Source organism: Lutra lutra, chromosome 10 (genome assembly GCF_902655055.1).
Source record: "Lutra lutra chromosome 10, mLutLut1.2, whole genome shotgun sequence".
NCBI lineage: Eukaryota > Metazoa > Chordata > Mammalia > Carnivora > Mustelidae > Lutra > Lutra lutra.
Window position 1 is genome coordinate 16107977 of NC_062287.1, and position 20289 is coordinate 16128265.

At 47.7% G+C, this 20289-nt stretch overlaps 1 protein-coding gene across 3 annotated transcripts in view; it reads left to right on the top strand.

Annotated features, from left to right (window-relative positions):
* POU2F3 (POU class 2 homeobox 3) overlaps window positions 1-20289 on the top strand; it is a 104593-nt gene that overhangs the window by 45919 nt on the left and 38385 nt on the right. For all 3 annotated transcript variants that reach the window (XM_047692140.1, XM_047692137.1, XM_047692138.1), the window contains one exon: window positions 13010-13044. In XM_047692140.1, the coding sequence (XP_047548096.1) occupies window positions 13010-13044 (35 nt within the window). The remainder of the gene's footprint in view (window positions 1-13009; window positions 13045-20289) is intronic.

A 20289-nucleotide genomic window follows, 5' to 3' on the forward strand; every position in this document is an offset into this window, starting at 1 on the left:
CACGGACCCCTCTGAGCCACACAAGGACCTCTGTGTGCGTGCAGGAAAGCCCAAGCCCAGCCATGTGGCCCCCTCGGGCAGCCCCTCCTGCCCTTCTCACTCCACGTCACTCTGCTTTGGCAAGAGGGCTAGCATAGAGCTGCTCCGTCTCCCAAACTTAAGGCTCTTTGAACCTCTTCCTTCCCAGGGCTGGGCCAAGGGCAGAGTGCTTCTGGTCTGGAGTTGACCCCCATGGGTGTCGCGCAGAGTCAAGGGTGGGCATCAGAGCTCCGGGGATTGGTTCCTGCTGGCTGCTTATTACCTGCATGACCTTTAGCTCATCACTCATCCTCTCCAGGACTCAGTTTCCTTACCTGGAAAGGCCAGGGATAGCATTAGGAGTCTCTAGTCCTCCTGAGCCTGAAATACTTCTGATCGAAAAATCACAGGCGAGGGGCTTCTCTGAAATGTGCCCACGAGGGCCACCAGAACCCTGGTTTGCTCACAGAGTTCTTCCCTTGGAGCTGGAGTTTTGTTTTCCAGGCTCAGGGGACTACGAGTTGAGACTTTGGCGGGGACCTGGCTCTTCTGGCCGCATTCCTTGCCGCAGGGGCCTGAGTCCCTGGCCTGTTTTTCTGGAACGTGGCGCGTTCGCCCGGATGCTCCTTCAGTGTGGTTTCTGACAGTGTTGTCCCCTTTGGGCTAGCAGGAGGTGAGGGGGTCCTGTGGGGGAGCCCCAGGGAGTCCCATCTACCACTCAGGCTGAGAAGCAGTGAGGATTCTAGGGCCTAAAAAATGAGAAGACCGTGTGAGGAACCTTTCATTTGTCAAAGAACGTCATGACAGATGGCAGAGGAAGCTGGGAGGAAGCTGGGCTTCCCTTCCAGCCAAGGGGGTGCCGTGGAGCCCCTCGTGTCCTCCGTGGCTTGGCCCTAGGCTCCGGATCTATGGGAAGGGACCAGAAAACGAGGCTTCAGGGTTCAATCTCCCAAGCGTGTATGTGGAGAACAGGCGTCAGGTCGCTCACCTGGGCCATGTCACCAGGAATCCCTGAAAGGTTTGCTCTGTGGCTCTTCCTTGGGGTAGAGAGGAAGGAGTTTTAAATCCCGAGCATTCCTGGCTCCACACAAGTCTGGAGGTCAGGGGGACCTAAGAGGGATCGTCCTGTCCTGGGGTGGCACAGGGGTTTCTTCAGGACAGCTCTTTCTGACCATCAGCGGCTGTCGCCGGAGCAGGGACGTTAGGACAAGGAACAGGGTGCAGTGATGCATTTGTGGTGCTTCCCTGGGCTTGGCTTGCCCCCCGTGCATGCCTGCATTCGCTCCCTCCACCCCCAGAGGTAAAGTGACTTGACCAAGGACACCGAGCTAGTGGGGAACTGGGAATCAGAGCTGTCCCGACCCCTGAGCTAGGGCTCTGTCTTCTCTCCATCCCAGGTCCTGCATCCCATTCTTCTGGGGTTTTCAGGGGGTTCTCCTCAGGCTCCCCCTGGGCATTTCCTTGCCCCTATCTATGAAGGAGATGGCAGGAATGCAGACAGAATATATTTATTTTAATATTGAAGGGAAATTGAAGGCTATGGAGATTAAGCCTCTTGTCCCAAGTCCAGCGTAGAACAGCCTTGGCAGTAACCCTCAAGCTCGGTTTCCCACGTGTTCTCTGTATAGAACTCTGACCATTAGGCAACACTGCCAGTTCCTTGGAAGAATCTCAAATAACAAAAAAGGTGGGCATGGTGTCTGTGGGGTCCTAGGAAAAAAAACAAACCTGCTTTGACTGGTTTAAATGCCCAATGCCCGTGCCAGGAAGTCTCCCCTGGTTTGCTCTGGGAGCCGGCTACCCAGCAGTTTCCAAGGTCCTGGGAGCTCTAATCTTGGCTCCCCCAGGAAGTCCCCACCAACTGCCAAGTGGTCATAAAGTGGCACTGGAAGTCTTACTGGGTTATACTGGGTGCAGAGCTGGTGAGAAGAGAAGCCGTCCAGAACTGGGAGAGGTTCAGCCCCATTGCGGAGCACCCTGCATTGTTTACCAGGCAGAAGTGAAAAATCCTGCTGGGACAGTTCTCCATTCCTGTGCTCCCACCTCCCTCACCCAGAGAATTGCTCCCCAGGCAGACTCACATCCCGGTTCTGCCAAAGCTATGCAAATCAGCAGGCTCTGCTGCTCCGAGGTGGGAACGCAGAGGGCTGGTGCTGGTGCGGCTCCCAGTGTCTGTTGTCGGCCCCCCGGGTCCTGATGGATCCTACCAGTCACCTAACCTCGCTGAGACTCAGTCTCCTCATCTGTGAAATGGGGGTGAATAATAATGTTTCATCTTCCCAAAGGTAAGGAACTTGCCCCCATGATCACCTGAGGTCTCCCTGAGGTGCATGACCCAGCGTTTCAAGGTGTTGGCTCTCCTCCCGCTTTCTTGCTGGAAGCCTCACGACCCAGAGATTGCCAGGGGGCCATGAGAACCCAAAGAAGCTTGGAGAGACCCCAGCAGGGTGGCCCTCCCAGTTTGGCATAGATCTCACCCATTTGCTCCCAAGACCTCCAAACGGGGGAATTCTAAAGCCACCTTCTGGAGCCCTTTCTGCGCTCCCCGCTTCCTTCTGTGTCTTTATTTTTTGTTTGTGTGCAGAATAAACAGGACAGAGGGAAGTGGTTAGAAGAGCTCATTGGTCCTTTGTGTGCCTCCCTCTGCCTATGCTGCAGACAGGGACGGTTTTGGTTTCCAGGAGGGGAGAAAAAACCCTGGTGCATTTCAACCAGCTGCATTGAATGGAAAGACTTCAGAGATGGAAGGAATGTGAGAGGTTCCCTGAAATCCCCCTCTTGATGTCATCAAATTGTCGCTCAATTCAAAAACCGCTTCTGTAGCATCCCTGGAAACAGGAGCAGCCCCTGGTTAAATATTCCTCGCAATGGGGAGCCCTCACGTTGTGAAACTGTGGAGTTTCACTGCTGAACACATCCGCTTTTCACAAAATTCTTCCTCCTACTGCGATGAAGCCTGCTTTCCCGCAGCTTCACCAGTGGCCCCACTCTTGTTCTCTGCTGCTGCAGGCCATGTCCGGTGCACTTCCATGCCAATATTTGGAGAGGAAGGAAAAGTCCACTGACACTTATTGAAGCACTTACTATGCATCAGGCACCATGCCAAGTGCTTTCCAATGTTCTCTCGTTGAATTGTTTTTATACAATTTTTTATTTTGCAAAACCTCAGACGCATGGAAAAGATAGAAAACAGGTAATGAACAGCCATGTACCCATCACCTGGATTTAGTAACTGTCAACATCTCACCATATTTGCTTTATCCATTTGCTTCTGAAATCCTTTTTTTTTTTTTTCTTTTCGACTTTTCCTTGTGGACATTTTCAAACACTCGTGACAATAGAGATGGATACAATGAGCCCCCATATACTCATCGCTTACTCTCAACACCCATCACATGTCTGCTCTTCCTGCAGCTGGAATATTTTTTTTTAAGATTTTATTTATTTATTTGACAGAGAGAGAGATTACAAGTAGGCAGAGAGGCAGTCAGAGAGAGAGGAGGAAGCAGGCTCCCTGCCAAGCAGAGAGCCCGATGCGGGCCTCGATCCCAGGACCCTGGGACCATGACCTGAGCCGAAGGCAGAGGCTTTAACCCACTGAGCCACCCAGGTGCCCTGGAATATTTTCTTATACATTCTAGACATCACAACAATTCCATCCTAAATATGGCAAGGTTGCCACTGTAAAACAGAAGGATCTTTTCTTTCTTAACTACAATACCATCATTGGACTTAAAATGAATTTCTCATTTAATTCTCATGGCAATGCCATGAAGAAGGTTTTATGTAAAGGCACGTATTGTCATCTCTATCAAATCTCCTTTTCTCATCTGATGTGACATCTGGGCCCCTTTCCATCTTGGTCCTCATGCTCTGCAGCCCAGTTTTCATCAGCCCAGTTCATCCCTTTTTCAAACTGACACTCTGTCCTGGGCACAATGCTGTCACTCAGGAGTCTGCCTTGATCTGCATCTCCATTAACGCACAAGACCGCCTTGGCTTTTTAAGCAATGGCACCACACACGTGTAACCCATTTTAGGCTAATATTGAGCTCTGGCCAGCTCGGAATCTCCTTTTCTGTGGTTTCTTTTCCATGGGGGATGCTCTCAATGCCAGTCTCCCCTCGTGTCCCCTCCTCAAAAGATTTATTTCCAAATCATGTCTGCCAACAACAGAAATGAGAATTCTCTCTTCATTTTTGTTTTTCTTTTTTGGCAGGGGAGGCATATCTGGTTTCTTTCAGAGATTCAGCCGTTCTCAAAATGTAACATAGAGGGGTGCCTGGGGGACTCAGTGGGTTAAGCCTGAGCCTTCGGCTCAGATCACGATCTCAGGGTCCTGGGATCGAGCCCCGAGTTAAGCTTTCTGCTCCTCAGGGAGCCTGCTTCCCCTCTCTCTCTGCCTGCTGCTCTGCCTACTTGTGATCTCTCTCTCTGTCAAATTAATAAATAAATTTAAAAAAATGTAACATACAGAGGATAGACATTTCAGTGGCAAAATGCCCGATATTCTGCACGCCTGAATTACTGGTCACGATATGTATCAGCTATGGTTATTGCTGATGTAGTTTGAAGGGGGTTATTGCTATTGTTGAAAAAGCTTTTTATGAGGCTTCTCATTGTAGCACGTGGTATGGTTTCTTTTTTTTTTTTTTTTCCAGCTTTATTGACGTGCCAGTGACAGATAAAACTGTAAGATACTCACAGTGTACGTCATGCTGATTTGATATGTGTACACACCGGGACACAATCCCCTCCATCTGGTTAACTTTCACGTCCGTCTCCTCACCTATTTACGTTTTTTTGTATGTGAGAGAACTTCTCAGTTCTACTCTCAGCAAATTTCCATTATACAGTCAAGAGCTATCGACTCTAGTCACCATGCTCTGTATGGTAGCCTCAGAATTTATTCGTCTTAAAGCTGAGCGTTTGTAGCCTTTCACCAACCTCATTCCTGTCCCCCCAGCTATCAGCCTCTGGCAACCACTTTCCTACTCTCTCACACTCTGTTTCTATGAGTTTGATTTTTTTAAAAAATTGTTTTGAGATTCCACATGTAAGTGATACCATGTAGTACTTGTGTTTTTATGTCTTATCTTATTAAGTCTTTTATTAAGACTTATGATCTAAGTCTTATTTCACTTAGCATAATGCCCATAAGATCCATCTATGCTGTCACAAATGGCAGGATTTCCTTTTTTTCTCATGGCTGAGTAATATTCCAGTGTGTGTAGAATAAATAATCTGTGTGATTTTATATATTCATTTTAAAGATTGTATATATTTTAAAGATTTTACATATTTACTTATTTATTTGAGAGAAAGCGTGAGCCAGGGAAGGAGGGGCAGAGGGAGAGGGAGAGGCAGACTCCCCACCAAATAAAGAGCCCTATGTGGGGCTTGATCCCAGGACCCTGGGGTCATGACCTGAGCCAAAGGCAGTTGCTTAACCAACTGAGCCACCCGGGCACCCCTGTGTGTGTGTTTAAATAAACAACATCTTTTTTTTTTTTTTAAACAACATCTTTTTTATCTGTTTACCTATCAATGGACACACGTTGTATCTGTATGTTGGTTATCGTGAATATTGCCACAGTGAACATGGTGTTGCAGATATGTCCTTAATAGCGTTGTTTTCATTTCCTTTGGAGATAGACCCTGAAGTGGGATTGCTGGGTCCCCTGTAGCAGACAGTCTTCTAGTTGGGTATTACTCTGGGCAATTTGACTACTTTAGTGGACTACCCAACATAAAGTAGAAAAGCAGATTTCTGGGCTAGTGTATTGGTTAAAACAGAATTCCCTAGGTGAAAAAAAAAATAACTCCCTAGTTTACTTTTTTTCTGTTTCATTTTGTTGAGGTAAAAAAAAATAATAACATAAAAATTAAACAAAAAAACATAAAATTTAAACATAAAATATACCATCTTAACCATTTCTGAGTATAAGTTCAGCCTTCCCTGTCTTTTATATCTACAGTTGGTTTTGTTTAACCGAAGCACAGGATCTTACATTTATTCCTGTTACATTTTACCTTGTTGGTTTTGGCTTCCTATTAGAACACGCCAAAATAGTTTCTAATCCTGATTCTGTCCTCCAGTTTTCTGCATTAATCTCCCTCCCTGCTTTGAATCATTTCCAAATTCGACCAGCATTTATTTACCTAAGCTGTTGATCAAAGTCAAACCCTTGGTTTCTGTGTGTCCCACTGGAAACAGCGCCTTTTTTTTTTTTTTTTTTTAATTTAAGCTCTAGACCCAACATGGGGCTAGACCTCAAAACCCCAAGATCAAGAGTCACATGCTATGCCAACTGAGCCAGCCAGGTGTCCCATGCAGTGTCTATTGGGAACACTGTATGAGTATAGGGTTGAGAAATCAAGCTTTGGTCTTGATTCAAGTTCTCTGAGGCTGTGTGTCTTCTGTAAGGTGCTTCCCCTCTGGGTTTGGGCTTCAGTGTCCTTCTAGCTCTTCCTTCTGTGTGTCTGTCCAGCTTTGTTTATTCCTGCAAGTGGCTGCCACCTTCCAAAGAGGGACCCAGGGCTTGGAAGTGTGATGTGTTCAAAGTTTCGGCAGACAGTGGTACTTGTGACTTTCTCAGGTTAGAATCAAAGATTTGTTTTTGGAGAAGTTCCTTAGTCATTTGGATCAAACCCATGGTCATTCAGCACCTACTGCATACTGGACACTTTTAGGCACTTGAGGGACAAAATGAATATGACTTATAATAACCCTAGCCTCTAGAAGCTCATGATTTCATGAGAGCAGCAAACACATGAACCACTTGGTCTAAAAAACATGATATGTGCAATAAGAAATATAAATAAGAGGTGTGGAAACACAGAGAAAATCCCTTATTTGGCTTTGGGCAAGTTTCATGGAGGATGTGACATTTGAGTTTAGTCTTAGAGATGAGCGTGCATTTTCTAGGGAGAAAAGGACACAGCACATGCAAAGTCCCTAACATAAGACCAGGCTCAGTCTGGGTAGAGCCCAGGATGTCTGGAGCCCAGCTCTACAACTGGGTAGTGCCTCCCAGCTCAGAAAGCATGGTCACCTGCTTTCTGTCATTTGAGCTTTACTATATTATTAGAAAATGGTTGGAATGAGAATTACGACCTTATGCCATTGAGAAGCCTGAAGATCTGGCGCTACCTGCCTTGACCAAACTTCACACAGCCTGGGGGTGATGGAACCAAGGCTTGAACTTCAGTCCTCTGACTTCAAGTCCAGGCTGTTTCCAAGTACACCCTACTTCTTCTCCACAGAGTACTGAAAAGGGATAGAAATAAGAAATAAGAAATAAATTAGAAATAAATTTCTGCAGTCAACAAAACCAAAAGACAACTGACAGAATGGGAGAAGATATTCACAAATGACATATCAGATAAAGAGCTAGTATCCAAAATCTATAAAGAATTTATCAAACTCAACACCCACAGAACAATAATCCAATCAAGAAATCCAATCAAAGAAGACATCCAAATGGCCACCAGACACATGAAAAAGTGCTCCATATCACTCGGCATCAGGGAAATACAAATCAAAACCACAATGAGATACCACCTCACACCAGTCAGAATGGCTAAAATTAACAAGGCAGAAAACGACAGATGTTGGCAAGGATGTTGCGAAAGGGGAACCCTCCTACACGATTGGTGGGAATGCAAGCTGGTGCAGCCACTCTGGAAAACAGGATGGAAGTTCCTCAAAAAGTTGAAAATTGAGCTACTCTATGACACAGCAATTGCACTACTGGGTATTTACCCCAAAGATACAAATGTAGTGATCTGAAGGGGCACGTGCACCCCAATGTTTATAGCAGCAATGTCCACAGTAGCCAAACTAGGGAAAGAGCCCAGATGTCTATCAACAGATGAATGGATAAAGAAGATGTGGTATATATACACAATGGAATACTATGCAGTCATCAAAAAGCCCAAAATCTTGCCATTTATAACAATGTGGATGGGACTAGAGGGTATTATGCTGAGTAAAATAAGTCAATCAGAGAAAGACAATTATCATATGATCTCACTGATAAGAAGAATTTGAGAAACAAGACAGAGGATCATAGAGGAAACAAGATGAAACCAGAGAGGGAAACAAACCATAAGAGACTCTTAATCTCAGGAAACAAACTGAGGGTTGCCGGAGGGGAGGGAGGTGGGAGGGATGGGGTGTCTGGGTGATGGACATTGGGGAAGATATGTGCTATGGTGAGAGCTGTGAATTGTGTAAGACTGATGAATCACAGACCTATACCCCTGATACAAGTAATACATTCTATGTTAATAAAAATGAATAAATAATAATAACATTTTTAAAAAAGAAAGAAGTTTCTGATGCTCATGGACCAGTATTTCATCTAATATGATAACTACATCCTCTCCTTTCTCTGCGAAAGAGGAGCACCTACCTTACTCGATGAGTAAATCGAGTCCCGGGAATGGCTCACTAGTCATCTCTCAATCTAGAGCATTAGCAGTGGAATCAGAACGGAACAGGAATTGCTTTGGAGAGATGAGCCCTTCCTAAGTGCCCAGCACTGAGCTATAGAGCCATCAAAGCTCTGTTGGAGTGTCATGGGCCTGGGCTCCTTGGGAGGGCCTGGCCAACCAGGTACCTCATTCACTTAGTGTGGGATTCAAGGAGGACTAGGTATAGATACCAATGCAGGTTAAGAATGAATTTGATGAGAAGGAGAAATGTCTTCCCCAGACTCCAAGTGCAGCAGGTGCAACTTCATGGTAAGAGGCCTCTTGAGAAAGGCCATAGATAAACTTCTAGGCAAGAAATATTGTTCATTTTGTTGGCTGGTGAGTTTTAAAATTAAACTCCGAATTCTGCTTGCTCATCTTTTCCATTTTATGGTTCTCATAAACAACATGGTAATTGCATTCACAGAAATCAAAAGAAAAGACCTTCTTTAATTGTCCACAAAGCTGATGACCTCCTCCAAGTCAAACCGTTTTGGCCCTCCACTGTTTCTCTCACTGTATTATTACCTCCTTCTGGAAACATCTCTTACCTCCCAGTCACCACACTTGACTGGTCTTCCTCCTACTTGAGGGCCCACTCTTTCTCTGCCCCTTTCCTGGCTCCTCCTCATCATACCAGCCTGGACTTTTCTTTCTTCTTCTTCTGGACTCTGTTCCTTTGTAACCTGGCTGAGTCTTGTGGCTTCAAATGCAACCTATAAGTGGGTAACCACCCACATTATACTTCTGACCTCACACCTCTTCTGAGTCCAAACTCACTTCTTCTCCTCTCCTGGAATATCTCACTGGCACCTCAAAGTTACCTCGTTCAAAAACATAGCTTTTGACATTCTACCAACAGCCTGCTCTTCCCTGAGTCCCCCTGTCTCTGGTAATGGCACCACCAATTATTCCATCGAGAAACCTCAAACCCTAGAAGTCATCCTTGATTCCTCTCCTTCCTTGTACCGCACCTCCCATGCATCAGTCAGTGCTGTCCGCTCTCAATTCAAAATGCCTTCTAAATCCAGTCTTTTCTCACCGCCTCCACTGTTACTGTCCCTCCCACTCCACTGCCCTTTCTCATTGGGGTCACTGCAATGCCTCTCAACTGGTCTTGCTTCCTGCTCTCTAACCCCCTACCAGCTCCTCACCATAGGTTTAAGCACCGATGTTAGGTCGTGTGACGACTCTGCTCAAACCCTCTATCTCTTCCCGTCGTCCTTCAGCTTTCACCACAACCCATCTGCCAGATGCACGTCATCTTGCCCCTGATTACCCCATTCTTCAGCCATACCAGCCTCATTACCATTCCTCAGCATGCAAGCCTGCTCTTGCCTTACGTCCTGATACTTCTGTTTGGAATGATCTTCCTCAGACCTTCGAAAGGTTGGGTCCTCACTTCATAGAGTGAAATCGTCACCTCCCCTCAGTGACCTTCCCAGACCACCTGCTTATGAAGAGCCTCTGACACACCCTTCCCCTGACAAAGTATTATTGTTCTCCACAGTAATTATATCTAAGTGAACTTCTATATTTGTTTTCTCATTCCTTTTATGTCTCTTCAACTCCAAGAGAAGTCAGGGACTTCTGCTGTCTTCTCCAGGATTGTATTCCCAGCACCTAGAACAGTGCCTGGTACCTAGTGTGGGTTGAGTAAATTCATGTTGAATGAATGAATTTGCTCTTTTGTCAGATTTTAGAATTACTCCTTATTAGGCCAACTTTACAATGTCATGGAAGGATTTTTTTTTTTAAGGTAAAATCTCCTTAAAAAATAAAATCTAGGACTACCTGGATTATCTAGCAATTCCATTTCTGGGTATTGATCCAAAGAAAGTGAAGACACTACCTCAAAAAGATTTCTGCCCTCCCATGTTCAATGCAGTATTATTTATAATTACCAAAACATGGAAACAACCAAAGTGTTCACTGGTGGATGAATAAGTAAAGAAAATATGCCATGTATATGTGTATATACACATAGCATGGAATCTGGAACATTATTCGGCCATGAAAAAGAATGAAATCTTGCCATTTGTGACAACATGGATAGAACTTGAGGGTATTATGCTAAGTGAAATAAATCAGAGAAAGATAAATACCATATGATCTCACTTATATGTGAAATCTAAAAAGCAAGCAATGAAACAAGGGGAAAAAAAAACAAAAAACAAGCTCATAGATGTAGAGAACAGATTGGTGGTTGCCAGAGATGGGAGGTGGGGATAGGTGAAATGGATAAAAGGCGTCAAAACTTCCAGTTATAAAATAAGTCCTGGCAATGTAATGAACAGCATGGTGACTATAGTTAATAACACTGGATTGCATATTTGAAAGTTGCTAAGCATATTTTTAAGAGTGGATCTTAAAAATTCTCATTGCAAGAAAACAACTTTGTAACTACGGATGGTGCTGAACGTTTGCTAGACGTATTGTGGTGATTGGTTAGTTCACAATGTATACAAATGTTGAATCACGTGGTACACCTGAAACTAATATTGTATGTCAGTTACACCTCAATTAAAAAAAAAATAAAAGCAATTTTACCCTTAGATCTATCTTTCTATGCAACTGCTTTCAGACTGTGGGCCCTTCCTACCTTTAGCTCCCCTTGCTGATTTTATATATTAATCGATCTCAAAATCAGACTGCTATCCAGAGGTCAATCTGTGTCTCCCTGTAGGCCCTTTTCATGACCCCATCCCTCTTCATCCTCTTCTTTCAACTTGCTGGTGCCCTCACAACCATGCAGGAAGGGACATGTTTCCCCGTCCTCATTTAGAACAGAACAGAGCAAGGGCACTTAAGTTAAATCTCCAGAGGATTCTCTTAGATCCCATTCATTCTTCTACCAGCATTTCTCGAGACACTGGGCTGTGTTAGGAACCATGGTGGCCACTGAGAATGGATGTCATGTCCTCCTTTTCATGTAACTCATAGTCTAGTGGGAGAGAGAGGCCCACAAAAAAGGAGTCTCATCATGGACTATGAGGTGGTAGTGGGGGCTCCTGGGGTCCAGAGCAGAGAGGGACCAACCAACTCTGTGAAAGGGCGTGGTGCACACAGGCGTGGAAACAGGACAGGCTTGGTGTGTTTGTGCATGACCTCTGGGTACCTGGGAGGGAGCAGGTCGGATCCTGAGGGACAGTTCTACGGGGCATTGAGTGTTGTGTTAAGAAATGGAGACTTTATTCCAAAGTTATTGAAGATGCAATGAAAAGCAAAAGAATTTTCTGATTGAAAGTTCTGAATTCATTCGCTTGTCCATTTATTCTTTCATTCAACCAGTATATTTTGAACTCCTGTTATGTACTAACCCCGGTGCTAGGCTCTGAGTGTATGGTGTTTAGTAAATGCTATCGCAGAACCAGCAGCCATGGCACACAAAAGAAGCTTGTTTGGTGGATTTTGCCATAGAAAGGTTTTTTGTTTTTTGTTTTTTAAGATTTTATTTATTTGTCAGAGAGAGAGTGAGAGGGAGAGAGCTCAGGCAGGCGGAGCCGCAGGCAGAGGTAGAGGGAGAAGCAGGATCTCTACTGAGCAGGGAGCCCGATGAGGGGCTCGATTCTAGGCCACAGGGATCCTGACCTGAGCTGAAGGCAGATGCTTAACTGACTGAGCCACCCAGGTGCCCCACTGCCATAGAGTTATAGGAAAAGGAAACTATTGTAGCTAACAAAGGAAGCAATCCCCGAACAATGGGTATATATTTAAGCAAATTACAGTCCCCAGAAGGGAATATTGGGATCCATTAAAAATGATGTTTGCAAGCATAGGAGGAAAAAAAGATTTATGGTGCCCCTTAATAGTATAGAGGAGATATTAATGATGTTCACTGGGAAAAGCCGGGTGAAATTTATACAGGGCAGTGAGTATCAGTGAGGAAAAACAAGCATAAGAAGAGACCATAAAATATACAAAAATATGAATTACAGCTGCCCCTCAGCAAAGTGATTTTTCTGCTGCTTTATACTTTTTCTGTGCAAATATTTTCCTCTATTAAGCACACACTTACTTGTCCCACCATAACTTATTCCACTGTGAAAAGAAAGAGATGAACAGACAAGAAATGAAAGCCAGAGGGGGGGAAGCAAAGACAGACACCTGTCTCCCTGACATGACTTAGGTGTCATCTCGCCAGGAGGGTCAGGATGGGGCAACTGTGTTGGGCTGAGGACCCTCGGCTGGTCATTCCTTGCTTAGCCATGATAGCCTGTGCTCTGTCTGAGGGAGAGCAGCAGAACACGCACTCTGGGATGTCAAGTTCAATCCCGGGTGACTCTGTGTGACCTCCGACTAGTCAGTCTTCCTGGTAATCCACCTCCCTGGAGGAGAGTTTCCAAAGACCTCTCCAGGAAACAGGATAAGTAGGAGGATCCTGGCTGCAGGGGAAGCGGGTGTTCTTTTTCAAAAATCTAGACAATCTCCTCCCCTTATCGCCATTTCCCTCTAACTCTCAGTCTGTTCCAGTCCTGCTAGCAACTCATATTTTCATTTTTATCTCTTTCAGGAAATGACCGAAATGGCCTAGATTTCAACAGGCAGGTAAGGTCTTTCAGAAAGAAAACCTTTATTCTATAAATGGGGGTGGGAGGAATATATTTGTATATTCTATAAATGGGTAGGGGGGCAGCCACTTAGACTACATCAGGTGTGGGAGATAGAAGAAGATTATGTCAAGGTGTTTATTCACAGGGTCAATAGCTTTCTGGCTTGGAAGGGGCCTATCGTCCAGCCCCTCCCCCATTCCACAATCCAATGTTGGGGTCTCCACTACCCTCTCAAAATAGAGTGCTGACAAATGGAGCATTTGCTTAGGGTTAAATTCTAGCCTGATGTGATGCAGAATCTGAGACCACAGCTCTCTTCCCATCACAGCATTTAGTCTGAGTTTCCTCTTGGGTGAGTCAGTCCGCATGGACCAGTTGTATGGAGAGGACTGTATGGAGGTACCAAGGGTGGAGGACCTGGGACCCTCAGGGAACTACAGACTGAAAGGGGAAGACAGGGAACCAAACAGGAGAAACAGAACAAGAGGGCCCCGGGACAAATTATGTAACCTGGCTTGGGGGGGGGGGTCAGTGCAGACACAAGCTTGGCATCTTTGAAGAAAACCAAGTTGTGTGGGGTTCGAGTTAGTCTGGGAGGGCTTCGGGTGGAGGCAGGTGGTGTTGGACAGGGTGTGAGATGGACAGATGTGAAGGGAAGGATGGAGCAGAGGTAGAGGATTTTCCCCTTGAGATCAGGGGCTGGAGGGAAACTGAGGGAGAGGGCTCGGACAGGGCGTGGTGCCAGAGCAGATGTGGGAGGGTATGTTGGGGGGAGGAAAGCGAAGGTGGTCTGAGTTTTCTCAGCTGAAAATTTAATCGATTTCCTAAATTTCGCCAAGGTAGGTAGGGCATGTGTACTATGCCAGGTGTGGGAATACAAAGAAAATTAAGACATGATCTCTTCCCTGGAGGAGCTTAGCATGGGGAGAGGGAGAGAGAGAGGGAAGGAGAGGGAGAGGGAAGGAAAGAGACTCCTCAGGGAGTAATCATATTACACTGGCATCCCTGCTTTGCTAGAGGTGTGTAGAAAGCATGGTGTCCAACAGAAGTGGAAAGAGTTCATTCTCCCTGGGAGACCAGGGTAGGCTTCATGAAGGAGGTAATACTTGAATTTAGCTCGAAAGGGTGAGCAGGACTCTGTCAGGCAGAGAAGAGTGTGGTGGGAGGACAGAAAATCCAATGTGGGGGGGGCATTGGAGAATCATAGTTTCCTTCTTGCTCTGATATTTTGCGTCCAAGTTTAGGTGACAGTCTGAGGTGGGACCGGAGAGCAGACTCCTTTATCTACACAGTGATTCGAAGTCACTACTAACGTTTCCTAAAGGGCTGGGTACTTTCTGGGTCTATCCTTCGTGGTCAGAGAGAACAATAATCTGGAGTCCGAAGCCAGAACCTCTCAGGCAGGCCCTTTCTGCATTTTGTTCACTGTGGAAGTTGGCTGACAAGTGGAGGCCAATGACTCTGTACGCGAGGCCTGAAACAGAGAGAGGTTTCAGACGTAGCTACGAGGAAGGACGTGCCGCCAACTTGGTTTATGAAACACCGGAAGAGCCACCAAGGGAAAAAGACAGTAGAATCAGCTTCTCAGCCACGGTCTTTGCATATGAGACAGAGTCTTCTCTCAGGGATAGTTTTGCCAGGTTTGCTTTCATGGCGGGAGGATGGAGGAGATTCCCAAGGATTCTGGGATCCTGAAGGAGAGCCCTAAGCAGGCTGGGATGGGTCCTATGCACTGTGATTTCCACTCTGAGAAGGCAAGATGGCAGCTTGGGACCCCCACCCCCACCCCCTCAGTGTCCCAGGCCCTTAGGAGAGGATGCACGGGGAGGAGTTCATTCCACACCGAGATGTGACCACACCAGCCCAGGCCGGAGGTGGCCTGCTCCACAGGCCCGGTGGGTTGAACTGCCCATGTGATCTTTTGGAAGCTTGAGAAACCTCTGTGCTTGGGACAAGGCTGGGGGCAGCCCCTCTGGCCCTAGGCAGCCTCCAGAGAGGCCCCTGGCCCTTTGAACATCTTTTGGGGTGTGGTTTCTCCAACAGGCAGGAGAAAGTATGCTGGCTTCTGCCAGGAGTGGGTCTCACTTGAGTTTGCTTCACTTAGCATGGGATGGGTTATTCCCTCCTCCCTCCCCTGGAAAGGCTTTTTGGATTTCTCATTACTGACAAGAACAGACATGACAGATCTCTCCTTTCAAGAACGGGGGAATTTTGGAGAAAGAGGCTCAGCTGGGTCACACTGCTTTATACTCGTATGCCAGAGCGCTCCTCCGTTCACGCGTGTACACCTCCATGCCCCCCGCCAAGGCTCCTCCCTGCTACCTGTCACTCTGTCCTTCAGTGCCATCTGACACAGACACCCACAGCTTCACATTCATTCCAGCCCCCCTGCAGACCTATGGGGGGGCCCCCAGGATCTCTCAAGCCACTGCATTGATGGTCATACCTCCACACTTCACCAGGAGGGAAGTAAACCAACGTTCGCTGTCTGCCATGCTCTGTGCAAGGGGCTTTGGGGACTTTATCTCATCAAATTCTCACTCTAAACCATGGGTTAGTATCCCCATTGGACAGGCGAGGAGGGGCCTCCCAGGCAACCCCACCTTTTTTTTGGCAAAGGATTTGGGAGATTAACTAATGTGCCGAAGGTCACATGATTGGCCAACTGGCAGAGCTAGGACTCGAACCCACATCTCTTGGACGCCAGAGCCCATCTTTCCCATGATGCCCTGCTGCATCCTCCTCTACATTCTCTCCGCTCTCCGCTCCCAGCACACACGCTGTCCTCAGGGAGAGGCCTGGGAGCCAGAGGCTGAGCGTGACCTCACTGTGACTAACTGGGAGGAAATGGGAGGCAGAGGGTGTGGGGAAGGGAAGAATGGGTGGTTGTGTAGGAGCAGCCTGGTATGGTACAAAGAAGGGGTTGGCAGATGCCGAAAGCAAAGGATGAGCTGCTGCCCTCGGTGAAGCCCCGGCTGGGAAGCCTCAAGCCAGTTGGTGCAACTGGGAGTTGCAACCAGGTCCTGGCTAGACAGTCCTACAGTTGCGTGAGCAAGGGACGCTGGCTCATCAGGAAGTTTTTCGAACTGAGCCTGTTCACTTCCTGGTCCCGGGAAAGCAGCCTGAGCCTGTGTGGAGAATTGTGGGAAGACCCAGGGACCCAGTGGCAGTGCTGCCTGCTGCCCCTGGAAGGATGAGCAAGTGGAGAGGCAACAGGATAAGACCAGATCCCTGGCTGGGAAGGCGGATGTCCTGGTGCCAACGCGTTTCTCTACCTCTCCCTAGTCATTGCCCTTAGACAAACCTCTTCATCTTCCCGGGCCTCAGTTTCCTCTCACATACAGTGAAGATGTTTATGTGAGGAGATCTCTCAGTCTGTCTGTTATGTCCCCTTATTTCTTCCATGCCCTAGTCTGACTGGTTGGCTTGACTCCCACTCTCCTTTCATTTGTTTCTCTGAAGAGAAATGGGGGAGAGACTATCCAACCATTTTTCCACCCTGAATGGGAGACTGTGGGGGGAAGGAAATTTATCCCATGATATCTTTCCAGTCTTTATGATTTTGTGTGATCCAGTGAAAAGAACCATTTGAAATGTAGGGGCAGAGGCAGAAGGACCCAGCAGGCTGGCTGTGGGGCCCATCGTTTATTCTTTGAATATTTAGTCATTCTGAAGCTTTGGGTAGGGGGTGTCAGGAGTAAGAAGATACGTTACAAAACTGTGCAGTGAATTCCGTGAGAGACCAGTAGAGCTGGGCTCCTGGATCTCTGAGGATCATCACCAAAGAGATGGTGTCTGAACTGGGGGACAGGGGAGGAGTAAGGAATTTGACTGGCAGAGAAGGGTGGCAAAAATATTCCAGGCATAGGAGCCCGTGAGGGCTCACTTGAGAGAGGGCATGGCTTCAGGGGAAGTGTGAGAGGATGAACACGGGGGGAGATGAGCCAGGTGAAGCCAGAGTTGTGGGTCGGGCCAAGTTGTAAAGAACTTTGAACGCACAGCAAGGAATTTTCTCCTGTGGGCAGTAGGGAGCCACTAGGTGTCTCCCAGCATGACTAGTTTCATTTAATGGAAGGGCATTAGAGGGGGTGTGGGTGAGAGGGGAAGGAAGGCTGAAGGAGAGGCCTGATGGAATGCTGTTGTGGTAGGAAGAAGTGGGTAAACCTCAGGAGAAGGATTAGAGCAAAGAGGTCAAGCACGTGAACACAGAGTCAGACCGCCTGGGCTGGAATCATGGCTGTGTGGCCTTGGGAAAATTCCTCACCTTCTATGTTCCTCAATCTCCTCATCTGGAAAATGGGGAGAATAATGGTACCTATCTCACAGAGCTGTTGCAAAAGTCAAATGAGAGTGTGTGTGCCTTTTAGGTAAGTGTCTAGAACATGTAAACTGTGTAAGTATTTGCTATTTTTATGACCGCATGAGTATGCATGGAGAGACCCAGATTTGAGAGAGAGAGAGAGACGGTCTCTGATAGACAGTCAAGAGGATTTTGGCAACAGCTTGGACTAGATGGCAAAGGAAGGGTCCAGCATAATTCTTAGATTTCTAGCTTGGGGTGCTAAGCATTAGAGGGACTGCAAGCAGAGCTCAGGAGATCGGGAGGTAGAACAAGTATGTCCAGATGATAGGAGGAGCTGAAGGCAGAGAACGGACTATAGGTACCAGTAACACAGAGAGAAACTGGGATCTGGGGCCCAGGGGAGAGGTCAGGATACGTACCAGGGAGTCACCACTGAATCGTGTTAACTGAAGTAGTGGGAGGGAGGGAGGCCCCCTGGAGATGGTGTGCAGAAGGGGATGGGGACCCTGGGAAGACCTGCAGAAGAATCACATGTGGGACGGGCTGAGGAGTGGGTGCCTATAGACGAGATGAACAAGGAAGATTGGTCAAAGGGACGAGGAGGAGAGCCACACCCACAAAGGAGAGATCTTCATAGCACTGGGGAGAGCCACAGCGTGGAGGACTGCAAAGGGGTTGTAGAGCCTGAAGCCTGAACACGGGTTCTCATCGTGGTGTCTGTGCTAAGAGCAGATGCCAGATTGCTGCAGGTGGAGGGTGAGCCGGAGTTACAGAAATGACAGAGACGTGCTCATGCGGTGACAAACAGGTGGGGTGTTGGCCTAAAGTGGAGACAGTGTGTGAGGAAGGCTTTGGAAGATGAGGGAGACCTCGGTGGGTGTGAGCCTGTGGCGGGTTAGGAAATGCCGTCAGCATAGGAGACAGAAAAGAGAGAATGTGGACAGAGGGCTGACCCACTGGAGGGTGTAGCCTAGGAGAGAAGCAGGACTCATCTGAGAGGGTAGCAGGGCTGGGTGCCCTGTTGGTGGTTTAGAAGCCCAGGGGACAGCTCTCTGTCACCATTGCCCACTCTTTGGACCAATAGTTACTTTCAGAAGGACGCTGGAAGGTAGAATTGGCTTCCAGGGGCTTGGAGAGTCCACAGGGACAGGGGCACCCTTGGGAAGCCTCATGCTGTGCTGTTCTGGTGACTTCTTGCTCCCCACGGGCCACGAGTTTCTGCCGGACAGATCAGAGCAATGTTTCCATGTGTGTTGTTGAGTGCCATCTTGCTGGATGCTAGAGTTCTCTGAGGCCAGAAGGATATCGGACGCAAGTTGGCAGGTGTCCTGGTCCCTAAGCTTCCTGCCACCAAAGCTGAGAATCAGTGGCTGGAGGTTTTCTCTCCGTCCTAGGCTTGACGGCTTTCTCAGCTCACCTGCACGAATAGATGACCGCCCCTTGCCTGCCATGCCAGCTAGCCGGGAGCAGTTGCCCCCACGTGCCCCCATGTAGCATTTTAAGCTTTATGTTAGGTGGGATTTTCCTTCTTTCTGGAACGTGAACCGCCAGGGTTCTCTGGCTGCTTCCAGTACGTGTTGATTTGTAGTATTTAATCGGCTCAGTGGGGCGTCTTCTCTAAAATTCTCTAAAATCAACAAAATTCAGCCTAAGGGAATTAGGAGCCTCTGAGGGTCCAGAATGATGGAGAGGCTTCTCTAGGGGGGCCCATGAGGGGAATGCAGGCCAGGCCAGACCAGACCAGGCTCTCAGGCTCTCAGGGGAGGGTCCGCCGGGACGGCACAGTCAGCACTCTCCCCTGGGCGTTCAGGGAGCAGTCTCGGGAGAGCCGACACCAGAGCTGCCAAGCCCCAGACAGCAAGGGGAGGAAGTGATTGACCAAGTTCGACAATTTCATACCACGGACCCTTACTTCCCTGGCTAGTAAGGAGTTAGAGGGACTAGAACATGGGTCCTGCCCACAGGAGCTCCCAGCCAGTGGGGAAGAAAATGCAGCGGAGGCAAGGGAAGTCCCCGGCACTGGAATATTAATGCCAGTGGGGCTGGTTTTGCAAGTCTCAGAGAGCCGAGCAGGCACACATTGCCAGGGAGGGGTCAGGGTGATGAGCTGGGGTTGGGGGGAGCTCTGAGATCCCCCTGCAGGACCTCGGAGTCAGGGAGTGGGGATTAAGGATGGCAAGGCTGTCGATCCTCTCAGGCTTGTTTCTCTCTGCAGGGCACTCAGCTCTGGTTCCATGTTTCCAAGTGGAGACGGGATTACGGGGGTGCGGGGGCAGGCTAAGAGACAGAAGAAGATGAGAAGCCAGCAAACTGCATTTTCCCCAACCTCAAGTGTTGAGACATAACATCCTTCATTTTTCCCCCTCTGAGGTGCCAAAGTAATTGAAAATCAGATACAGGAGCCTGACGGAACTGTGTTGGGGACGTGATTTTGATTCAGGGCCACAGTGGTCTTCCAGAGACCTTATTTCAGGATTAAATTCAGCCACGAGGCACAGGTAGATCTGGGGGAGGACAGACCTTAAAGTCCCCTGCTAGCCAACAGGCAGGTCTGAACAGAGGGACCAGAAGGGACCAACCCCCACACACCCACTTCCTTCTAAAACTGTGGTTCTCAGCCTTATCAGACCCAATGTCCCTTGGAACGAGGATTCTAGAAAGCCCCCTGAATCTCCTAGAATGGAATTTATAGAAAACACAAGTAAACATCCACAGGGATGCTCTGATCCGAATAAAAGAAGGAGAAAAAAAATTTAAAATCAAATAATAGCTATTTCAGCAAGCAAATCCTTGGGTGTACTCCCCAGAAGGTTCAACGGGCTAGTAGCAGGCTAGTACCCAGGCAACAGACACAAATACAGACTGGTAATGGTATGTTCTATTGGCAGCTCAAAAGCCATGATTTTCCAAAATGTTAACCCTCCTAAGATAAAAATC